This window comes from Branchiostoma floridae, chromosome 12 (genome assembly GCF_000003815.2).
Source record: "Branchiostoma floridae strain S238N-H82 chromosome 12, Bfl_VNyyK, whole genome shotgun sequence".
NCBI lineage: Eukaryota > Metazoa > Chordata > Leptocardii > Amphioxiformes > Branchiostomatidae > Branchiostoma > Branchiostoma floridae.
Window position 1 is genome coordinate 19,182,492 of NC_049990.1, and position 19,329 is coordinate 19,201,820.

Sequence of the window (19,329 nt, forward strand, 5' to 3'; positions counted from 1 at the left end):
AAAACATGGACCTGGCCAAGTGCCAGGAGAAGGCACTATCAAAGTACTAATGTACTGGTATGATGTACAAAGAGATTTGATACGGGTAATTCCGGTGGTTGTTAATTTTTACTTTCTATAGGCTAGCATGCTTAGCTCTTTGTCAAAGTTTTATATGTTCCTCGTGGACTATTCTTCTGTCCATTGGTTTCAAATGAAAAAAAAATCAAATATGTGTGCGCGTAATGAGTCTTTAGTATTATCGGTATTGGTATGATATAAACATTTTATACAAGAATCAATGGTTTTGAATCGTGTTGTCTTGGAGCCTTTATATACAATATTTCTTAGCATCCAAGTAAAGTCAACTAAGTCAGTTGAATGCTATTGTTAGAGTATCTGTGAGTATTCAATAAACTATTCATCATTGTGTTAACCCCGACCCATTGACACACCCACATGTAGAAAACCACGACAAAACAGAGCTTTGGCAAAGTGTCCTAGTGACCTATAGAGTCCCATGTATAATATTGTTATTTGATAATTTGTTTAAATACATGGGCATTTCATACATATCACTATCAGTATCACATAGTGGCTGCTCCAGATTATGTATACTGAAAACGGATGAATCGAATGTAGACATCAACAACAATCAGCTATATCAGTGAAAGGTCATACAATACATTAAATTGGTAAATAAAGTGTGAACCGGACGATGACAAGTAACATGCAATTACCGAAGAAATAGTACTGGAAAATGCAGACACGAGGAAGGCAACATTTTTGAGAAAATGCAGTATGTTTCACTCCTACTAATGTGCATGTTGTCAAGCTGTTCGTACACAATACTATAACAATAAGGTTCACCCCTTAAGGCCATTATAACAATTGCTTTTTATGTGGAGATATATGGCACCTAGCCGGTGTGATTATGAGAGATGATGGCACCAAACATTATTACAATACAATGGAGGGGCCAATAAAATTATTGTAGCCCAAGGACGTTATACACCTCCCTGGGTAGCCTTACTCTAATGACAAATATTTCCTAAGAGAAATCATACTTCTAATTCTAATAGAGACTTTGTGACTGGGCTAGAACAGTGTGAAACTGGGTGCTACTTACTCGCGGAGTTTGACGACAGTCTCGACTTCGATCGAGTATTTGCTACGTAAGTATGGCGCATTAAGGGGACGAGATGTCCCGTCGAACGTGAGGAAGGGATACTGGTTGGAATTTCTTCTTCGTTCGAAGGACTATACTGAATGCCATCTTCAGTTGAATCAGGAGACTGGAGACGTGTTACAGTCCGGGCTGGCAGGGATTTATTACTGGCAAGGCGGAGGTTCGAAGATGGAACCTTGGGGGACCCAGCAACTAGAGCCCTTTTTGATGTGGAGGTTGATTGGTTACCTGGCATATGGGATCTCTTTCTGTTCCGATTACTTTGCCAGGGTAGGTACAATATCCGGGTAAGTTTAACATACCCCGCCCCGTCATTGGTCCCTCCTTCACCACTAGTGTCTGATCCTGAGTTATAGGAGCCACCTCCACCGCCACAGGCACCACGTGGTTTTCCCCCCCTCCCTCCTCCTGAGTACCCACCCCCTCCTCCTTCCCCACCTCCCCGGCCGTAACTCCCTCCCCCTCCTCCAAACCCGCCCTCTGCATTGTTTAACACCCCCCTCCCACCCACTCCACCGTTCACGAAAGCCTTCCCACCCTCACCCCCATAATTTCCATCAGTGCCACCAAAGTGAACTTTCCCGCTCGCGCCGTCCGTTAGGAGCCCCCCGCCTCCCCCACCTACATGGTCAGCACACCCTTCTGTGGCGCCTTTTCCGTCAGTACCTCCTCCAAAATTAGGGCATCCACCTGCGCTGCGCTGCCCTGTTGTCATGGTTGTACCGTCACTGTTGGAGTTCTTTTTTCTCATGTTTTGCCCTCCCCCCGCACCACCCGCCACGATCAGCGGCGTGTTGTCCGTCTTGGTGACGAAGGTTCCGCCTCCACCACCGACCCCACCGCTGTGCTTGTTCTCCCCTCCCTCTTGGCCGACAAGTATCTTCAACACTTCACCTAAAATGGTACAGACCACAAAATGGTTTTTGCACGTATGTCACGTGTTCATATTGTAGGTCTGAACATTTTGTACGCGTAATTTCATCGGCACCATTGATTCGTCACTGATCCTACCTCTCTGCAGGCGAAAGGTCCCCCTGATCACTGCACCGCGCCCCCTGGCGGACTTGTCGTCTTCCACACCCCAACCTGCTGCAGCACCTGGAAAGAACACAATTGAAACTGAGATCAGACACTGGAAACTAAAAAAAACTGAGGGAATAGACAACACTCCTACGGTCCTGTTAACGTCACCATGTTCTAACATAACCGACAAGACCTAACTCTATCTATACGGGGTGGGGTGGCAGTCGACAATAATGTTTTTTTTCGAAGCCAATCTTGTTTCTATGCATTTGTATATCACTAACATCAAATATGATTTATTGAGGCATCTATGGTTACATTCTTTTTGATTTTTACTAATCTGGTGACGTAATTGATCAAACTCCAAGATGGCGTGCCATATCAGAAGCAAACGTATGTCGCTCTAATTCCGTCAAAGTCCGTTTGACACTGTTACGGTTGCCATTAACAACAGAATATTACGGTTGCCATTAACAACAGATTTGGTGACTGCATGCATACAATAAGCCGAAATTTCCCCCCCCCCCCCCCCCCCCCCAGTCCCAGGAATCCCCCAAAAGGCGTAGGTACCTAATATTTGGGTAATGAGGCTGATTCGCGTGGTCAAGGCGCCTCCTCCAGCTAGCACGGGACCCCGTTTTACGTCCCTTCCGAAATACAAAATCGTGAATTCTTGGTCGGGCATCCGATCACCGTACCTTGGTGGTCTCTCATCCAAGTACAGACCGGACTGCACGTTGCTAACACTTCCACGTTGCGCCAGACGACCGTAAGCAACAAGTCTCAAACTAGCTCTATTAGCTCCAACCAGGATTACGATTAGGTTATAGGATTGTCCATACCTGCCGCCTCTACCCTGTACTGCCCGGTATTTGGTACAGTGAAATACTGAATCCCGTCCTTCAGCTGCACCAGCCCCTCGTGGTCCTGTCCGCGGTAGTGGCCATGGGTCCCCAGGCTGGTCGGGCCCAGACGGCCGGTGGCACCGAGTGTCGTGAAAATGGCTATGAAAAAAAAAGAATGATATGTGTAAAATATCTGATATCTTCTGATTTATGCCTTTATGTTGATTTCATACACATTTTTTATTTCAAACTCTGTTTCGTTGATGTTGCTGATTTATTATTTGTACATTTTATCTTATTGTTTATCCATGTGTTTTGCATGTTATGATGGTGTGTGTGTATGTGTGTGTGGGGGGTGTGGGGGGTGGGGGGTGGTAGGCAACTAAAGGAAGTTGTCTAGGTCCTCCTGTTTCCCCCTCCATTGACTGTATAGTATAGCAGAAAAGTCAAATAAAAGTAATATTTAGCATTTATGAATGGTGCATCCAATAGTTCCATTTAACACCATAGTTATGATTTAAGTATAAAGTGTACAAGGTTTTCAGCAGCGTAAAGGCAGTGTGCTGTTAATTGAATGCAAAAGACCGAAACATAATCATATCACATAGATGTTAAAGTTCTATAGATTACCTTCGAACGTCCCTGCATGAACTTCTCCCAGGCGAGGTTTGACCATGTCGCACATCTCTTCCTCCTCAAAAGCGACGTAGGCCTTCTCAGTTAATTTCTCTGTACTATTGACAAGTTCTGTCTGTAACAGTGTCTTCAGTCTATCGTTCACTTCTCCATTGATCGCCATGATCTCAAAGTCCGATCCGTATTTCACGATGTTCCGTCCGAACTCTGCCGCGCTCTCTAACGCCACAGTCGCTGTTTCTATCTCTTCTATAGCGGTGGAGAACTCCTTACTGCGGGTCTGGCTCACCGTGCTTACATAACTCAGTAACTCGGCCTCTTGTTGATTGACATGTGTCACCAACTGCCGTCTAGTTTTTTCTGCTTTCCTCTTGATCTTCTCGATAGTTTCTGTGACATTTTTCTCCAGCTCGGTCTTCTGTGCGTGCGCCTGTTGGTCTGCTGTCTTCAGATCGCCGAACGTCTTTTCTACTTTCGTAAGAAGATCTAGTATGTCTTCTTTTGCCTTTACGGCTGTGTCGGTGAAATACTCGTACTTGTGGTCCTTGTGGGACAGAACAGTGCATACCTGGCAAATAGCCTCGCTACAGTCGATGCAAAATAGCTTCAGGGTCTCCTGCGAGTGGATCCTACACGGTGGCAGGGGACGAGGCTTGATCTTAACGGTGTCACGTTCGGCCTTGAGCTGCTCTACGCCGATCACCTGGTGACCTCTGGTCACCGCTATACGACGGTGAATTGCTACACATTCGTCACATAAAAAGAAGCCACAATCCGTACAGAAGGACTCCGCCCCTGACTTGGTCTCACAGCTCCCACAGACCAGACTTTCTCCTTCATTAGTCAGCTTTTTGTGGACGTCCACCGTGTCCTTCAGGCTCTCCACGAAGAAATTATCTTTCAGTTCCGCGACCCCACCACCCGGAAGTAAAGTCTTGCTGCGACAGGTGGGGCAATCTAGCTCGGTTTTGACCTTTTGTTTCTTCAAAAGCTCTACGAGGCACTGCAGGCAGAAGGAATGAAGACAAGACAGTACCTTGGGTCGGCGGTAGGGCTGCAGGCAGATCTGACACTCGAGGAAGTCTTCTGAGAGGCGATTCAGAAGTTTCGATTCCGCCATGTTGAAATCTTCGAGAGGGTTAAACGTCCGAAACAGTGCTGAGAAATGTATGCTGAATATCCACTAGACAGTCTTGATTTGACGAACGGGAAGGTTGTTATCTTAAAACGCTTTCAAACATTGACGACAACGGTCCAGTGAGCAGACAACGGAGGGACCGAGTTGTCTACCTTAACGTAACGGTACCTGAAAATGGCGAGTTTGCAAACATATGACTTTAAGGTTTTGTACACCGATCATGTGATGCAGTTGTGCTCAACAAGGTCATGGCGGAAGCGTATCGATTTACGCACGCTTGCATGGCCCACACTAAACAAACAGAACAAAGTACACTTGATGGCAGCGACACCCCGGCTGTTACTGTTGTCCGACCTATGATACATTTAAAAGTACCAAAACATCAGATTTTCGAGTATTCAAAGACTGAAATGAATAGACTGAATTGATTGAAGTCATAGTTTGACCATGTAGGAGTAAACATTAAGTGTTACGTAAGCTCGTGTACTATACAGACTACCAGCAGGTAATTTCAACTATCATAAATGTACGAACGCAGCCAGTATTAGTTGACACAGTGGCCATGGTTCGGTTCATATACATTCCAAAGTTTAAGTTTCTGCATGTTTGTTCAATGATGTACTCTGAGTTGCGCTAGCTAATAGGACTGATGTGGGTAACTTCTTGAAGTACTTATCTGTTTACGTTTTACTGTGTATGCTACCTTACTTCAATGATGCACATAATGCACCATTTTATTGAGTTGTTGGATGGACAGATTTTATGCCTGTGTCTGCTATATGAAATTTTTGTTTGGGGGTTTGAAAGTTTAAAAAAAGATGCGCGTGTTCTTTTATAGTGAGATATTATTCCATACTTTATTATCATTCATGACATGCAAACAAACAAACATCTTGGATTGTTCTTAGCGCGATAGACATTTCATACAAAGAACCTGTAGGACTATGTTTCTTGGGTACGTGTCTGTCCTTATCATTTCTTATAGCATTCAAATATTTGTTTTACTACCAAGCTTCCAATTCCAATGTCCAAAGCTAGAAACCAAAGCTTAAGGGGCGCGATACAACAACTACGAGGGGCGTGCAATTAGTAATGGTCCTGACCCATTTCCCATAGCAGGAGATTAATGAAACTTGGCACAGTTATTAGTCTTTCTCTTCATAGGAATCACCCAGAGTTATGCATTTCTCCCATCGTTTGATGCAGCTCTGGACACCGATTTTGTAGGACACCCCAGATTGGTCCTCCAACTGATGCCTCATCAATGGCACAAGAGGGACGACCAGGTCTGGGAGCTGTTTCCACAGACTTCCAGCCACGTTTGAATTCAGGATGCCAGCGTTTTACAAGGTCATATGATGGGGCATCATCACCATAAGTTTCATTTATTTCATCAAAAGTCTTCTTTGGTGTGCGTCCTTTCAAATACAAAAACCGGATCACTGCGCGACACTCAACTGGTTCCATTTCACACCTGGTCCATTTCGCACCTGACTAAGTTCAAACACCAGTAAATCAGAAACCACAATTAGTTCAGAGCTGTCTTTTGCAACATAACCCATAGAGATATGAATTATTACACATACAAAATTTCATTTAGATCAGACAACTGGAAGTGGGTCAGGACCATTACTTATTGCACGCCCCTCGTATTTGGCATAGTGTTAATAGTTAGCATACTTCCTAATAGCAGTTTTGTGTCGTCTCACAGGGTATACATGTATTTGGTGATCACTGTAAGTAATCAATCGGTTGAATACACTGGCACTCCATACATATTACAATCACAATGTTGCTGCTACAGATTATGTACTGTACTGAAAACGGATATTAAATATGATGTTCAGTTCAGTTCATCCTCGGAGAGGTGACACCAGCGACGGTCTCCACATGTAGACATTCACAACAATCAGTAGTATTATTATTTGAAAGAGCAACTTAGATTTTTGGACATGCACTGAATGACAACACAATTGATGAAAACAATGAAATCTGGGTTAACTTTTGGTTGTAAGAAATTGAGTATGTTTCTGTCAGGGTTGATGTCGTATTCAAATCGCCCTGGTAATTATAACATACCCCGGTCCGTCATTGGCCCCTCCTTCGCCACCAGTGTCTGATCCAGAGTTATAAGAACCGCCTCCACCCCCACAGGCACCATTCTTATTATCCCCCCTCCCTCCTCCTGAGTACCCACCCCCTCCTCCTCCCCCACCTCCAGCACCATCACTCCCTCCCCCTCCTCCAAACCCGCCGTCTGCATTGTACAACACCCCCCTCCCACCGACTCCACCGTTCACGAAAGCCTTCCCACCCTCACCCCCATTACCCCCATCAGTACCACCAAAGAGAACTTTCCCGCTCGCGCCGTCCGTTAGGAGTCCCCCGCCTCCCCCACCTACATTATCTTTATCTCCTTGTGTGGCACCTTTTCCGTCAGAACCTCCTGCAAAGTTAGTAACACCACCAGAGCTGTACTGCCCTGCTGTTACGGTAGTACCGTCACTGTTAGGGTTCCTACCAGGCATCCTATAACCTCCCCCCGCACCCCCCGCCACGATCAGCGGCGTGTTGTCCGTCTTGGTGACGAAGGTTCCGCCTCCACCACCGACCGCACAGCTGAACTTGGTCTCCCCAAGGACGTTGATCTCCCCTCCTTCTTGGCCAACAAGTATTTTCAATATATCACCTAGAATTGGCATCAAGACAATTATAAATACATGCAGACATATCACAATTACCTAATGTATTCTTTTTTAAATGCTCTGCACGTGACAACATACGTGATCGTGATTTGTTGTAACTGTCATAATGTCACCGAGAACCAAAATATACGTTGATGAAATGTCATTTGTCATATGCCTTCGGGATATCAAGTGGGAAGGAATTATCTGGCCATTTAATTGATTCGATGAAGTACTAGACTAAGTTTAGACACCCTTGTAGAACATAGCTCAAAACGAGTTAAGTATTATAATTTCCCCCAATGGTTATGGAAATAAGGTCGCATTTGCATATGTTGTACCAGTTGATCATCTTCTCTGCTCAAATATATTAAGTTTTTGAAAGTATGAAAGTCGTATCTTAACAAAGAAGGGTATTATAGTGTTTCCTCAATAATGTTCACCTTCACATGGAACCATAAATTATCATGCTGAAAGTATGAAATTCCCATCATCAACTATTAAGAAATTATCATATTTTCTCCATACTTATACATCACACCCGAAAAGCCACGTACTGAGTCGAACGTGTTTAGAACAGTTTTTCTTTGCAGTTCGAATTGCTCCGCGGTCCTTAGCAACGCTGCTGAGGAAAAAATGGTCGCGCGTCAGGTGGTTGAAATTTCATCCGAGGTTCACAGCTGCTTTAGACCTGATTGACGGCCTTCTTAAAACGATTGCGTTGTATGTACCAGAGAAGGATACCATGTAATATCGATATGATCCATTTTTTGTGGGGTTTTTACAACCATTATATCTGGTTTCATGATCACATCTATTACACGGTGAAAATAGCAAAATGGCGGTGCCATACTGAGCAAGATTTTCGACGAACTTTAATTTCGGGGCATTTGCGTTTCGCCCTCGATTCTGTCTACAATGACTAGTGAACTAGAATTGTTGAAACTTCGACTTTATTTCTTGTGAAAATCTTGTTGGTTTGAAATCTGGGAAGGTTTGTATTTCCATGTCTACTGAGGTCACCTTCTCGACTATTTTACGCCCAAATGTTGCAAGGCGTCGGTATGGTTGATTCGAGTGCAGATGACATTTGAAAACAACTTACCGTACCAATATACCTCTCATGTATTATCAAATGATACATAAAAAAGATAAGTAAAGACGGGCTGAATTAACAAATGTTATCTTAGTTTTACGATAACTAGTATGTTAATACAGTGGTGCGGGTCTGGCATGCGCTCTGTGGAAAGGGCGGCGCTTACGCATTCTATTTCGGACACCTCTGATGAGGTGGCGTCGCGCGATTCGTATTTAAGCGGATTTTGTCGAAATTGAATACATGCCATATACCACCTGGAAATGGAGAATTTGGCCTATTTTACTCACTAGACTGCTTTTTGTTTTTAAACCTCCTGGTAGGTAAAACGCGATGGGGAATTAGCACTAACATCAACTGATTTTAGGTCATATCATCAAATGGGTACAGCTAAAAGTCGACGTAAAAACATCCATATGAGTAACATGGGAAGCTTAGAAATTGCAAATGTGATGAAATGTTGATTGTATAGTAAGTTTTCTAGTAAGTAGTACCGACGCCCGGGGGCCATAGAACCCAAATCTGTCTCAAAACGGCGTGGGGTTCACTGCGACAGTCAGTCAGAAGTTTTGAAGTTAGATCTGCATAAATTCGTATCGGTATATTGACTTGAAACTCGGAACTCACAAACTGGGGGCCACCGTTAACAAAATTTCGGCCATAACGTCTGGAGCGAGGACCTTTCCATGGTAGATATGTACCTACAAGTCAAACCGGGTGCGTTCTATTCTGGAATCAAAATCATGGCATGACTTTGCGGAATTACGAGGCATTTGCGTTTCGCCCTCGAAATCGATAATAAGTCATAAACCGACAAAAAGTAGAATCTTTCATACACATTTAATTCGTGTAGGTTTGAAATCTACACCATGGTAAAAACAAGAGGGGAAATAACACGAAAATCATCTGTTTTCGGGTCCTAATGTTGACGGGAAAGCGATAAAACAGCGGCTGAAAAATTTATAATAGTACAAAATGAAGCTGAAATATTATTTATTGTAACTTACTTGAAATTAAGAAGATAGGGGACTAAATACTGCAGTGACAAGCTTTCTTGTCAGGCGTGTTGACGCCCGGAGTCATGGAACGGACTACTTTCTCTCCTGGAAGGAAAACAGAAACTCTCGGCGTGGCTTTTCGGCCGAGCTCAGATAAGGTCTTCATTAGCTTTTTATTTGCATAATAAGTATTTCATTATGTACACATAACTTAGACTATCTACATACAAAAATGTGACAATCGGTGAACACACTCTTGAGCTATTCTCGCCCAATATTTGAACCAAAATCGGCGCCTTCAGTTAAAAAACTCTAAGGGGCCCAAACCTACAGCAGTTTCTGTCCCAAGAGCTGTCTACCACTCAAATTCACCACCACAGCATGTCCAGAACACTAGATGTTCAAAACGGAAGTTCCGCTGCAGTACCTTAAAACGACGCTAGGCTCAATTATTGAACGTTACCTTCGTATTCCTGACCCCTTCTCACCTACTAAATCTCATCAGCATCCAACCAAGACTAAAGTTATGCTGTTCACAGACGGACGCACGCACAGTCAAACGGGACCAAAATTTAAATGTCTTGGTGAAGGTAATAAATCAAGGAACATGGAGAAATCATCTAAAGATTCGTTTCAGATAGCATGCCAACAGCTTTCTTTTATCAGCCACTCCGTAAAAAGTCATCTAAATGATTATTTGACGTATAGCTCAGTTGAATCGCACAAATGGGCTACGGTGTTTATACATTGTACATGGTCTCCCTCTTTTAATTGAATGACTTAACGGAAGTGCCGCGGCCGGTGGCCAAGTCCCCATTAAGTGTCGTTGTCTCTTAACAGCCAGTTGAAGCAGAAACCAATCGTCAATTTAGAAATGAAAGTGTGGCGAGTGGTTGTGCATAGTACAATACGGTGATCATCAGGAACCCTACCTTTCTGCAGTTGAAAGGTCCCCCTGACCACCGCACCGCGCCCTCTGGCGGACTTGGGGTCTTGCACACCCCAACCGGCGGCAGAACCTTGGAAGTACAAATACCTATCTAAATTCTATAGAAGACAATGCCAAATATGGTATTTTCAGAGTAATCGTGCTGTACTTAAGCTAAACAAATTAAGTAGATCTTTGAACTCATCAAACTCTTTCATCAACCCACCTGCCGCCTCTACCCAGTACTTCCCGGTATCTGGTACAGTGAAGTACTGAATCCCGTCCTTCAGCTGCACCAGCCCCTCGTGGTCCTGTCCGCGGTAGTGGCTCCCCAGGCTGGTCGGGCCCAGACGGCCGGTGGTACCGAGGGTCGTGAAACGGGCAGTGCGGAAACCTGAATTTTATTGGTACAAATATTCATGGACCAATCCTGATCGACCAACTAGAACCAGGTAGAACCCCAATTCTATTTCGAACATGTTCTATTTCGTCATAAAATGACGTCATATGCATTTTAGCTATCACTTTCAATCCGCCATCTTGGATCATCAACCAGTCTTCAGATACATTGTCAACGTATAACCCTAAAATCACATGAAAACGGATTGAAAACGTTAATATGAATGTTTCTTCTGTATGAAAATACAAAGTAGCGATGCAATCCGAGATTTTATCATGATATAGAATGAATATGTATGTATGTGTATGTAGTCGGCCAGCTTGGATTTCGACCAATTACGTCATCACATTAGCATAAATTTTGAATATCTAATTATGAATGTTACATAGGGTGTGTCATTTTAGTAATGACTCTAGCAGATGTATACCTTTGTATGACTTGTGAATCTTACCCTGCGTTGTTTTTACCTCTCCCAGGCGAAGCTTAACCATGTATGACGAATCGTCCTGCACAAAAGCAATGTAAGCCTTTGCAGGTAACTCCTCTAAAATGTCGGCAAGTTCTACCTGTAACAGTTTCTTTAGTCTACTGTTCACGTCTGTACTGACCACCATGATGTCAAACTCCGATCCGTGCTCCACGATGTTCCGTCCGAACTCTGCCGCGCTCTCTAACGCCACAGTCACCGTTTCTATCTCCTCTATAGCGGTGGAGAACTCCTTACTCCGGGTCTGGCTCGCCGTGTTAACACAGTCCAGTAACTCGGCCTCTTGTTGATTGACAAGAGATACTAACTCCTTCCTAATTTGCTCTGCCTTCTTCTTGATCGATTTAACAGTTTCGGTCACATTTTTCTCCAGCTCGGTCTGCTGTGTCAGTGCCTGTTGGTCAGCATTCTTAAGATCCAGGATCTTCTTCTCTGTTTTAGCAAGAAGAGCGAGTATGTCATCTTTTGCCTTCACGGCTGTGTCGGTGAAATACTCGTACTTATGGTCCTTGTGGGACAGAACGGTGCATACCTGACAAATTGCCTCTCTACAGTCGATGCAAAATAGCTTCAGGGTCTCCTGTGAGTGGATCCTACACGGTGGCAGGGGACGAGGCTTGATCTTAACGGTGTCGGAATCGGCCTTGAGCTGCTCTACGCCGATCACCTGGTGACCTCTGGTGACCTTTATACGACGGTGAATTGCTACACATTCGTCACACAGAAAGTCACCACATTCCGTACAGAATGACACCGCCCTTGACTTGGTCTCACAGCTCCCACAGCCCAGACTCTGTTCTTCATTAGTAAGCTTTTTGTGGACGTCAACCGTGTCCTTCAGGCTCTCCACGAAGAAATTATCTTTCAGTTTCGCGACCCCGCCACCCGGAAGTAAAGTTTTGCTGCGACAGGTGGGGCAATCTAGCTCTGTTTTGACCTTCTGTTTCTTCAGAAACTCTTCAAGACACTGCTGGCAGAAGGAATGAAGACAAGACAGTACCTTAGGGCGGCGGTAGGGCTGCAGGCAGATCTGACACTCAAGGAAGTCTTCTGAGAGCCGATTCAGAAGTTTGGATTCCGCCATGTTGAAAAGTTCGAGAGTTGAATGTCCAACAGAATGCTGAGAAATAAAATCTTCTGTGTCAAAGACCCGCTAGACAGTCCAGGAATTACGAAGGGAAGGTTGTTATCTTAAACCACTACTAAACCTTGAGGTTAACGGTGTGAGCAGACGTTGGCGGGACGGAGTTGTCTACTTGTAACGGTGCCTTAAAAATGGCGGGCTGACAAATATGGCGATATTCACGATGGTCATGTGATAAGGTGGCGTACCGTAAATCAACGAAAAGTTTGCTCCACTTTAAGCGACACTATTCGAAGAGCACATGTTAAACATTTACCAAACACACCGCTACATTCGTGGCGATACTGTATTGACGTACGTGTACATTGCTTGCCCTAAACAAACAGGACAAAGTACAATTGGTGGCAACAATATCCACAATGATACATCTCAAATAGCCAGAATATCACATTAGACTGACATTCTGAAGATACATTAAAACCATGTAGCTCTAACACTGAGTATCACATAAGCATGTGTATTGTACAAACTGTTAAAAACATTTTAGACCACATCAGACTTTCAGGCAGGAAAACCAGCAACTATCATGAATGTCCGAACAAAGCACGTATTAGTTGACACAGTGACCTAATCCCCAAGCAGATCCTTCAATGGCATAAAATAGTACCAAACTGGCCAAAGAGTGTAGTCAGCCAAGAGGTGTCCAAACACACTCCTAGGCTGGCTTCTCTCCTCTGTCAGCTTTTGACACTATCTTATGCTACCATAGGATCTGCTTGTAGATTAACAGTGACCATGGTTCCTCGACGCTGTACGTGTACGGTTCATATACATTACAAAGTTTAGTTACTGGATGTTTGTTCAATGGTGTACTACGAGTTGTGCTTACTAATAGAATCGATGTGGGTAACTTTTTGCAGTACAAATCTTTACCCTTTACTGTGAATGCTACCTTACTTCAATGTCACAGACAATGCTTAGCCTCTACCAGGCTCCGTGGATAGGTGGTCTAATAATTATTGAAAAAGGAGTCGACCGGCCAGAGGACTTATTTCCTCACCGCTGACCGGTCAGTTCACTCCTAGGCAAATGAACTCCTACTAGGCTTTTATTCCTAACTTGGCCAAAGTCCCATATTTCTAACATCTAATCGGCCAGGCGGGAGTCTGGTAGAGACTAGACAATGCACCATTTTATCGTGTTGTTGGATGGACAGGTTTCCCGCCGGCGTCTGCTATATGTGATTTCTGATTTAAGGGTTGGAAGGTTTAAAAAATGAAGTGTTCGTGTGCTTCTATAGTGAGATATGAATCCATTCTTTATCATCATTCATGACATAGATCTTGGATTGTTCATACGGTGAACATTTCTTTTACAAAATGAATCAATGATGTGGAAACATGTTATCTGGGGTAAGTGTCTGCCCATATTATTTCTCAGCATTCAAACATCCGGATTTATGACAGTCAAAATTCTAACTTCTAAAAACCCAAGTTCTAGTGCTGCAAGACAACAAATATTCAGCTAGCATAGTGCAAGTAGTTGGCATACTTACTAAAAGTAACTTTGCAGCGTCTCGGGTGATATTGTATCGTCAGTAAGTTATGACATATGTGAATAAACTGGCGCTTCATACATATTACCGCCACACTGTGGCTGCTCAAGATAAAATGAAATGAATGAATTATGTACTGTGCTGAAAACGGATATGTATTATTTACACATTCACAACAATCAACATTATCTAAAAATAAACAGGTGAAGCAAATTAGTAAGTAAATTAATGTTAACTTGTTGATGTAATTAATAGACCCACAATTAATCCAATGAACTTGGGAATCATGTTAACCTTTTGTTGTCAGATGTTGTTTGGCAAAAGTATGTTTGTATCAGGTTTGGTAACGTATCTATATCGCCTTAGTAATTATAACATACCCAGGCCCATCATTGGCCCCTCCTTCACCGCTAGTGTCTGATCCTGAGTTATAGGAACCACCTCCACCCCCACAGGCACCACATACAGCTCTCCCCCTCCCTCCTCCTGAGTACCCACCCCCTCCTCCTCCTCCCCCACCTCCATGGCCATAACTCCCTCCCCCTCCTCCAAAACCGCCCTCTGCATTGTTGTACACCGCCCTCCCACCGACTCCACCGTTCACGAAAGCTTTCCCACCCTCACCCCCATTACTCCCATCAATTTCACCAAAGCTGATTTTCCCGCTCGCGCCGTCCGTTAGGAGCCCCCCGCCTCCCCCACCTACAAAGTCAGCATGTCCTTGTGTGGCGCCTTTTCCGTCAGAACCTCCTGCAAAGTTAGTATCACCACCTAAGCTGCACTGCCCTGATATCTCGGTTGTACCGTCACTGTTGGGGTTCCTTCTAGGGCCGCCATTCCCTCCCCCCGCACCCCCCGCCACGATCAGCGGCGTGTTGTCCGTCTTGGTGACGAAGGTCCCGCCTCCACCGCCGACCGCACTTTTGTACTTGTTCTTCCCTCCCTCTTGGCCAACTAGTACCTTCAGCACTTCACCTAAAATCACAAAACAGTTTTTACACCTTAACCTTTTTATATATGCACGTCTAACCCATTCAATATGATGATATTACACGATGTAATTATCGCTGTAATATCATCGAGGTACAAAATATACATTAATGAAATATCATTTTTCATATACCTATCACGCCAAAAGGAACCAATGAAATATCTGAATTGAATAATCGTTTGGCGTAACTTAATGACATTGCAAGAAGGGAATGCTTTACTCGTTTTTATGTTCTACCTCGTAAGAATAACACATATTTTACAAGACTATGGTTGTCTACCCTTCCTTTGTTCTTGTCTGTTAAAAGCAAGGTCGAAATAAAAACAGTCGTCAATTTATAAATGTAAATCCGTAAATGCAAACACACTATAACTGGTTGTGTCCAGTACAATGTGGTGATCATCAGGAATCCTACCTTTCTGCAGTTGAAAGGTCCCCCTGACTACCGCACCACGCCCTCTGGCGGACTTGGGATCGTTTACACCCCAACCGGCAGCAGAACCTTGAAAGTACAAATTTTGAACTGGGATTAAACCAATTGAGATTCTACAGAGGAATTAGAAAATGGTGAATAAGGGTTTTCGTAATCATGGTCTACTTTAACCAAGTAAAAAAACCTAAAGTAGGTCTTTTACCTCATTAAAATAATTTATCAGAATACCTGCCGCCTCTACCCTGTACTGCCCAGTATACGGTACAGTGAAGTACTGAATCCCGTCCTTCAGCTGCACCAGCCCCTCGTGGTCCTGTCCGCGGTAGTGGGTCCCCAGGCTGGTCGGGCCCAGACGGCCGGTGGTACCGAGGGTCGTGAAACGGGCAGTACGGAAACCTGAATCTTATTGGTACAAAATGTGGAAGATAAGATAAAGATAGTCATTTGGACTGATTAAACCCAGTCCATAATATAGCATTCTGGAGGGTGTATATAGTCTGTCTTTAAGAGTCAATACTGACTTTCAAGTCATCACTAAGAAAACATGACTTAAATAATTTGCCGTAAGATTATTTTCCTTCGTTAAGAAAAATATGAAAACATTGATACAAAGGTTTGAAGAGCTGTGTATGTACCGCATATAAATTGGGGATATGTATATTTTTTTATTTTTTTATTTTTTTAACTTTTTTTTTAAACATTGCATTATTCATTCACAATGATACAATTAATGACACAATCAAGTGTGCAAGTAACCATGGTAACAAACAATAACAAAAAATAGATTACGTCAAATATACATATACATTTAACGAGCTATTATAGTTCACAACATGTCCCCTGACTTCAGTACTACACTAGTTCTGTCTGAAGAAAGAAGTGGCGAACAGAGTCCTGCAGATGATAGTCATCAAGTTCATGGTAACCATAATGTAACTTAGTACCTCTTTACAATGACCGTTGGTACTAAAACACTTAGCTCCACTCCCATCATAAAATGCAACAAGTAAGTGCTCACGAAGGGAGAACAAAAGTATTAAATGGCAAGTATCGAAATACAGATAAATGCGGATACATCTGCAACTCAACAGTACCAGTCATATTGCCAGCTTGTGGGCAAGACAGCAATTACTCAAGACTTTGTCTTTCTTGTTCCATACTCCATATGTTTAGAAAACATGAATATTTCAATTCATGTACAACATTAACCTTAAGTCTGTCAAAAATGTTTGAAATATGTTGCTGTATATCTTTGTATCCTTATCTACATGTCTCAACCACTCTTTAAAAATAGAGAACTTTGCAATACTAATTACTCTGTTTACAAGACAGATGTTACTGACTCCAAGAAATATAAGTGGTTTTGTTATTGTGACATGTAAATCTTTTCCACGCAACACATTTTCAACATCTTTCCAAAATAGTCTCAGCTTTCCACAATTAAAAAACATATATTTTTTTTATTTGCAAGATCATGCTTATACTTATGCCAGAAATACTTATTGCCTGTACAGAATACGTACTACTGTTCAAGTAAGAGATAAGTAATTAAGTAATGCCTGATCAAATAAAGATCAATAAGTTTACTTTCTTGGGGTTTGTTTTTTTCTTTAAAAGCAGTGGTTGATAGACTGTCACAAATTCTACATAGTGCTTCTAAATCTTACCCTGCGTTGTCTTGACTTCTCCCATGCAAGGCTTCAACTTGTTTGACGTCTCCTTCTCCTCAAAAGCGATGTAAGCCTTCGCAGGTAATTCATCTGTAATGTTGGTAAGCTCTACCTGTAACAGTTTCTTTAGTCTGCTGTTCACGTCTCCGCTGACCGCCATGATGTCAAACTCCGATCCGTGATCCACGATGTTCCGTCCGAACTCTGCCGCGCTCTCTAACGCCACAGTCGTCGTTTCTATCTCTTCTATAGTGGTGGAGAACTCCTTACTCCTGGTCTGGCTCACTGTGTTTACATAACTCAGTAACTCGGTCTCTTGTTGATTGACAAGGGCAACTAACTCCTTCCTAGTTTTCTCTGCTTTCCTCTTGATCTTTTCACTAGTTTCGGAGACATTTTTCTCGAGATCGGTCTTCTGTGCTTTCGCCTGTTGATCAGCATTCTTAAGATCCAGCATTTTCTTCTCTGTTTTCGCAAGAAGAGCGCGTATGTCTTCTTTTGCCTTCGCAGCTGTGTCGGTGAAATACTCGTACTTGTGATCTTTGTGTGACAGAACGGTGCATACCTGACAAATAGCCTCGCTACAGTCGACGCAGAACAACTTCAGAGTCTCCTGTGAGTGGATCCTACACGGTGGCAGGGGACGAGGCTTGATCTTAACGGTGTCGGATTCGGCCTTGAGCTGCTCTACGCCGATCACCTGGTGACCTCTAGTGACCTTTAGACGACGGTGAATTGCTACACATTCGTCACACAAAATCTCACCACATTCCGTACAGAATGACTCCGCCCCTGACTTGGTCTCACAGCTACCACAGACCAGACTCTCTCCTTCATTAGTCAGCTTCTTGTGGACGTCAACCGTGTCCTTCAGGCTCTCCACGAAGAAATTATCTTTCAATTCCGCGACCCCGCCACCCGGAAGTAAAGTCTTCCTGCGACAGGTGGGGCAATCTAGCTCGGTTTTGACCTTTTGTTTCTTCAAAAGCTCTTTAAGACACTGCTGGCAGAAGGAATGAAGGCAAGACAGTACCTTGGGCCGGCGGTAGGGCTGCAGGCAGATCTGACACTCGAGGAAGTCTTCTGAGAGCCGATTCAGAAGTTTCGATTCCGCCATGTTGAAATGTTCGACACGGTTGAGCGTCCGAAACAAGGCTGAGAAATGTATGTCGAAGATCCACCAGACAGCCCAGATGTGACGAACAGGATGGTTGTTATTCTAAAACGGTACTAAACCTTGACGACAACGCTGTGAGCAGACATTGGAGGGATCAAGTTGTCTACCTAATCCCGGCTAATGTAACGGCACCTGCAAAATTTTGTACGCCGATCACGTAATGCGGTTGCGCTCAACAAGGTCATGGCGGAAGCATCTTTGGTTACGCACGCTTTTGAATTCATGACCCTGACGTAACAAACAGAACAAAGTACACTTTGCAGCAAAGGCACCCCGGCCGTCACTGTTGTCCGACATGTGATACATCTCAAATTAACAAAACATCAGATTTTCGAGTGTCCATCGACTAAATAGACTAAATTGCTCGAGATCATAGCTTATCTTTGTAGGGGTAACACTAGCCTCCATAGCAGGCTCTCTAGGGCCTTTTTTTTAGCTCATAATACACTTTTGCTGGCCATTTCTTTTGTTCTGGGTCGCTGATTGCTGGCTTTTTCTGACCCCAGGCCCCAAGAAATTATTGTGATCATTACTTTGCGGGCGACACCCACTAATGTTAGGTAAGGGAGAAGGAAAAAATATGGATAATTGACCTGACCTGAGTGTAGGGGTCAACTTGCGTTGCTGGAAGTCAGACACCCAATTCTTTTTGCTTGAAATAGGAAGAGAATCATTATCAAATATTTTGACAATGTCTTTTGTTAATTTACGGCATGGGGAACTCGACCCTCACAAGTACATGTCTGATCACAATTCACTCCACTTTTTTCTCGCCACTTACATTCTGATTTGCAAAAAATGAATGCCCGTAAAGTAATGACTGCAATGATTTAAAAGTTTGAGGATATTGATAAAAGGCTCCATACTATGAAGTTGTGCCTCAAAATTTGAGTTGTGCTTATTATTTCTGGGTGAGCTTTCAAATCTTTCAAATCTTTATTCATTAACTTATTGATCACCCCTCGTAGACTGCAGTCGAATGTCATAATAGAAAAATGTTCGCGGTGGTTTAAAGT

General features: G+C 43.4%; 1 protein-coding gene across 1 annotated transcript; it reads right to left on the reverse strand.

Annotated features, from left to right (window-relative positions):
* Positions 1-634: 634 nt before the first annotated feature.
* LOC118427129 (keratin, type I cytoskeletal 9-like) lies at positions 635-18,887 on the reverse strand. The gene is made up of 5 exons (XM_035836767.1): positions 17,134-18,887; positions 15,695-15,868; positions 15,449-15,535; positions 1,471-2,062; positions 635-638 (listed from the first exon to the last, which is right to left on the reverse strand). The coding sequence occupies exons 1-5, from the start codon at positions 18,251-18,253 to the stop codon at positions 635-637; spliced, it is 1,977 nt and encodes a 658-aa protein (XP_035692660.1). The 5' UTR covers positions 18,254-18,887.
* Positions 18,888-19,329: the final 442 nt, after the last annotated feature.

Coding starts and splice junctions, on each gene's coding strand:
- LOC118427129 (XM_035836767.1), bottom strand. CDS start 18,253: ATGGCGGAATCGAAACTTCTGAATCGGCTCTCAGAAGACTTCCTCGAG. Junction 15,869..17,133: donor AGAAGTCAAGACAACGCAGG/GTAAGATTTAGA, acceptor TGTACCAATAAG/ATTCAGGTTTCCGTACTGCC. Junction 2,063..15,448: donor GACCTTTCAACTGCAGAAAG/GTAGGATTCCTG, acceptor GTACCATTTTAG/GTGAAGTGTTGAAGATACTT.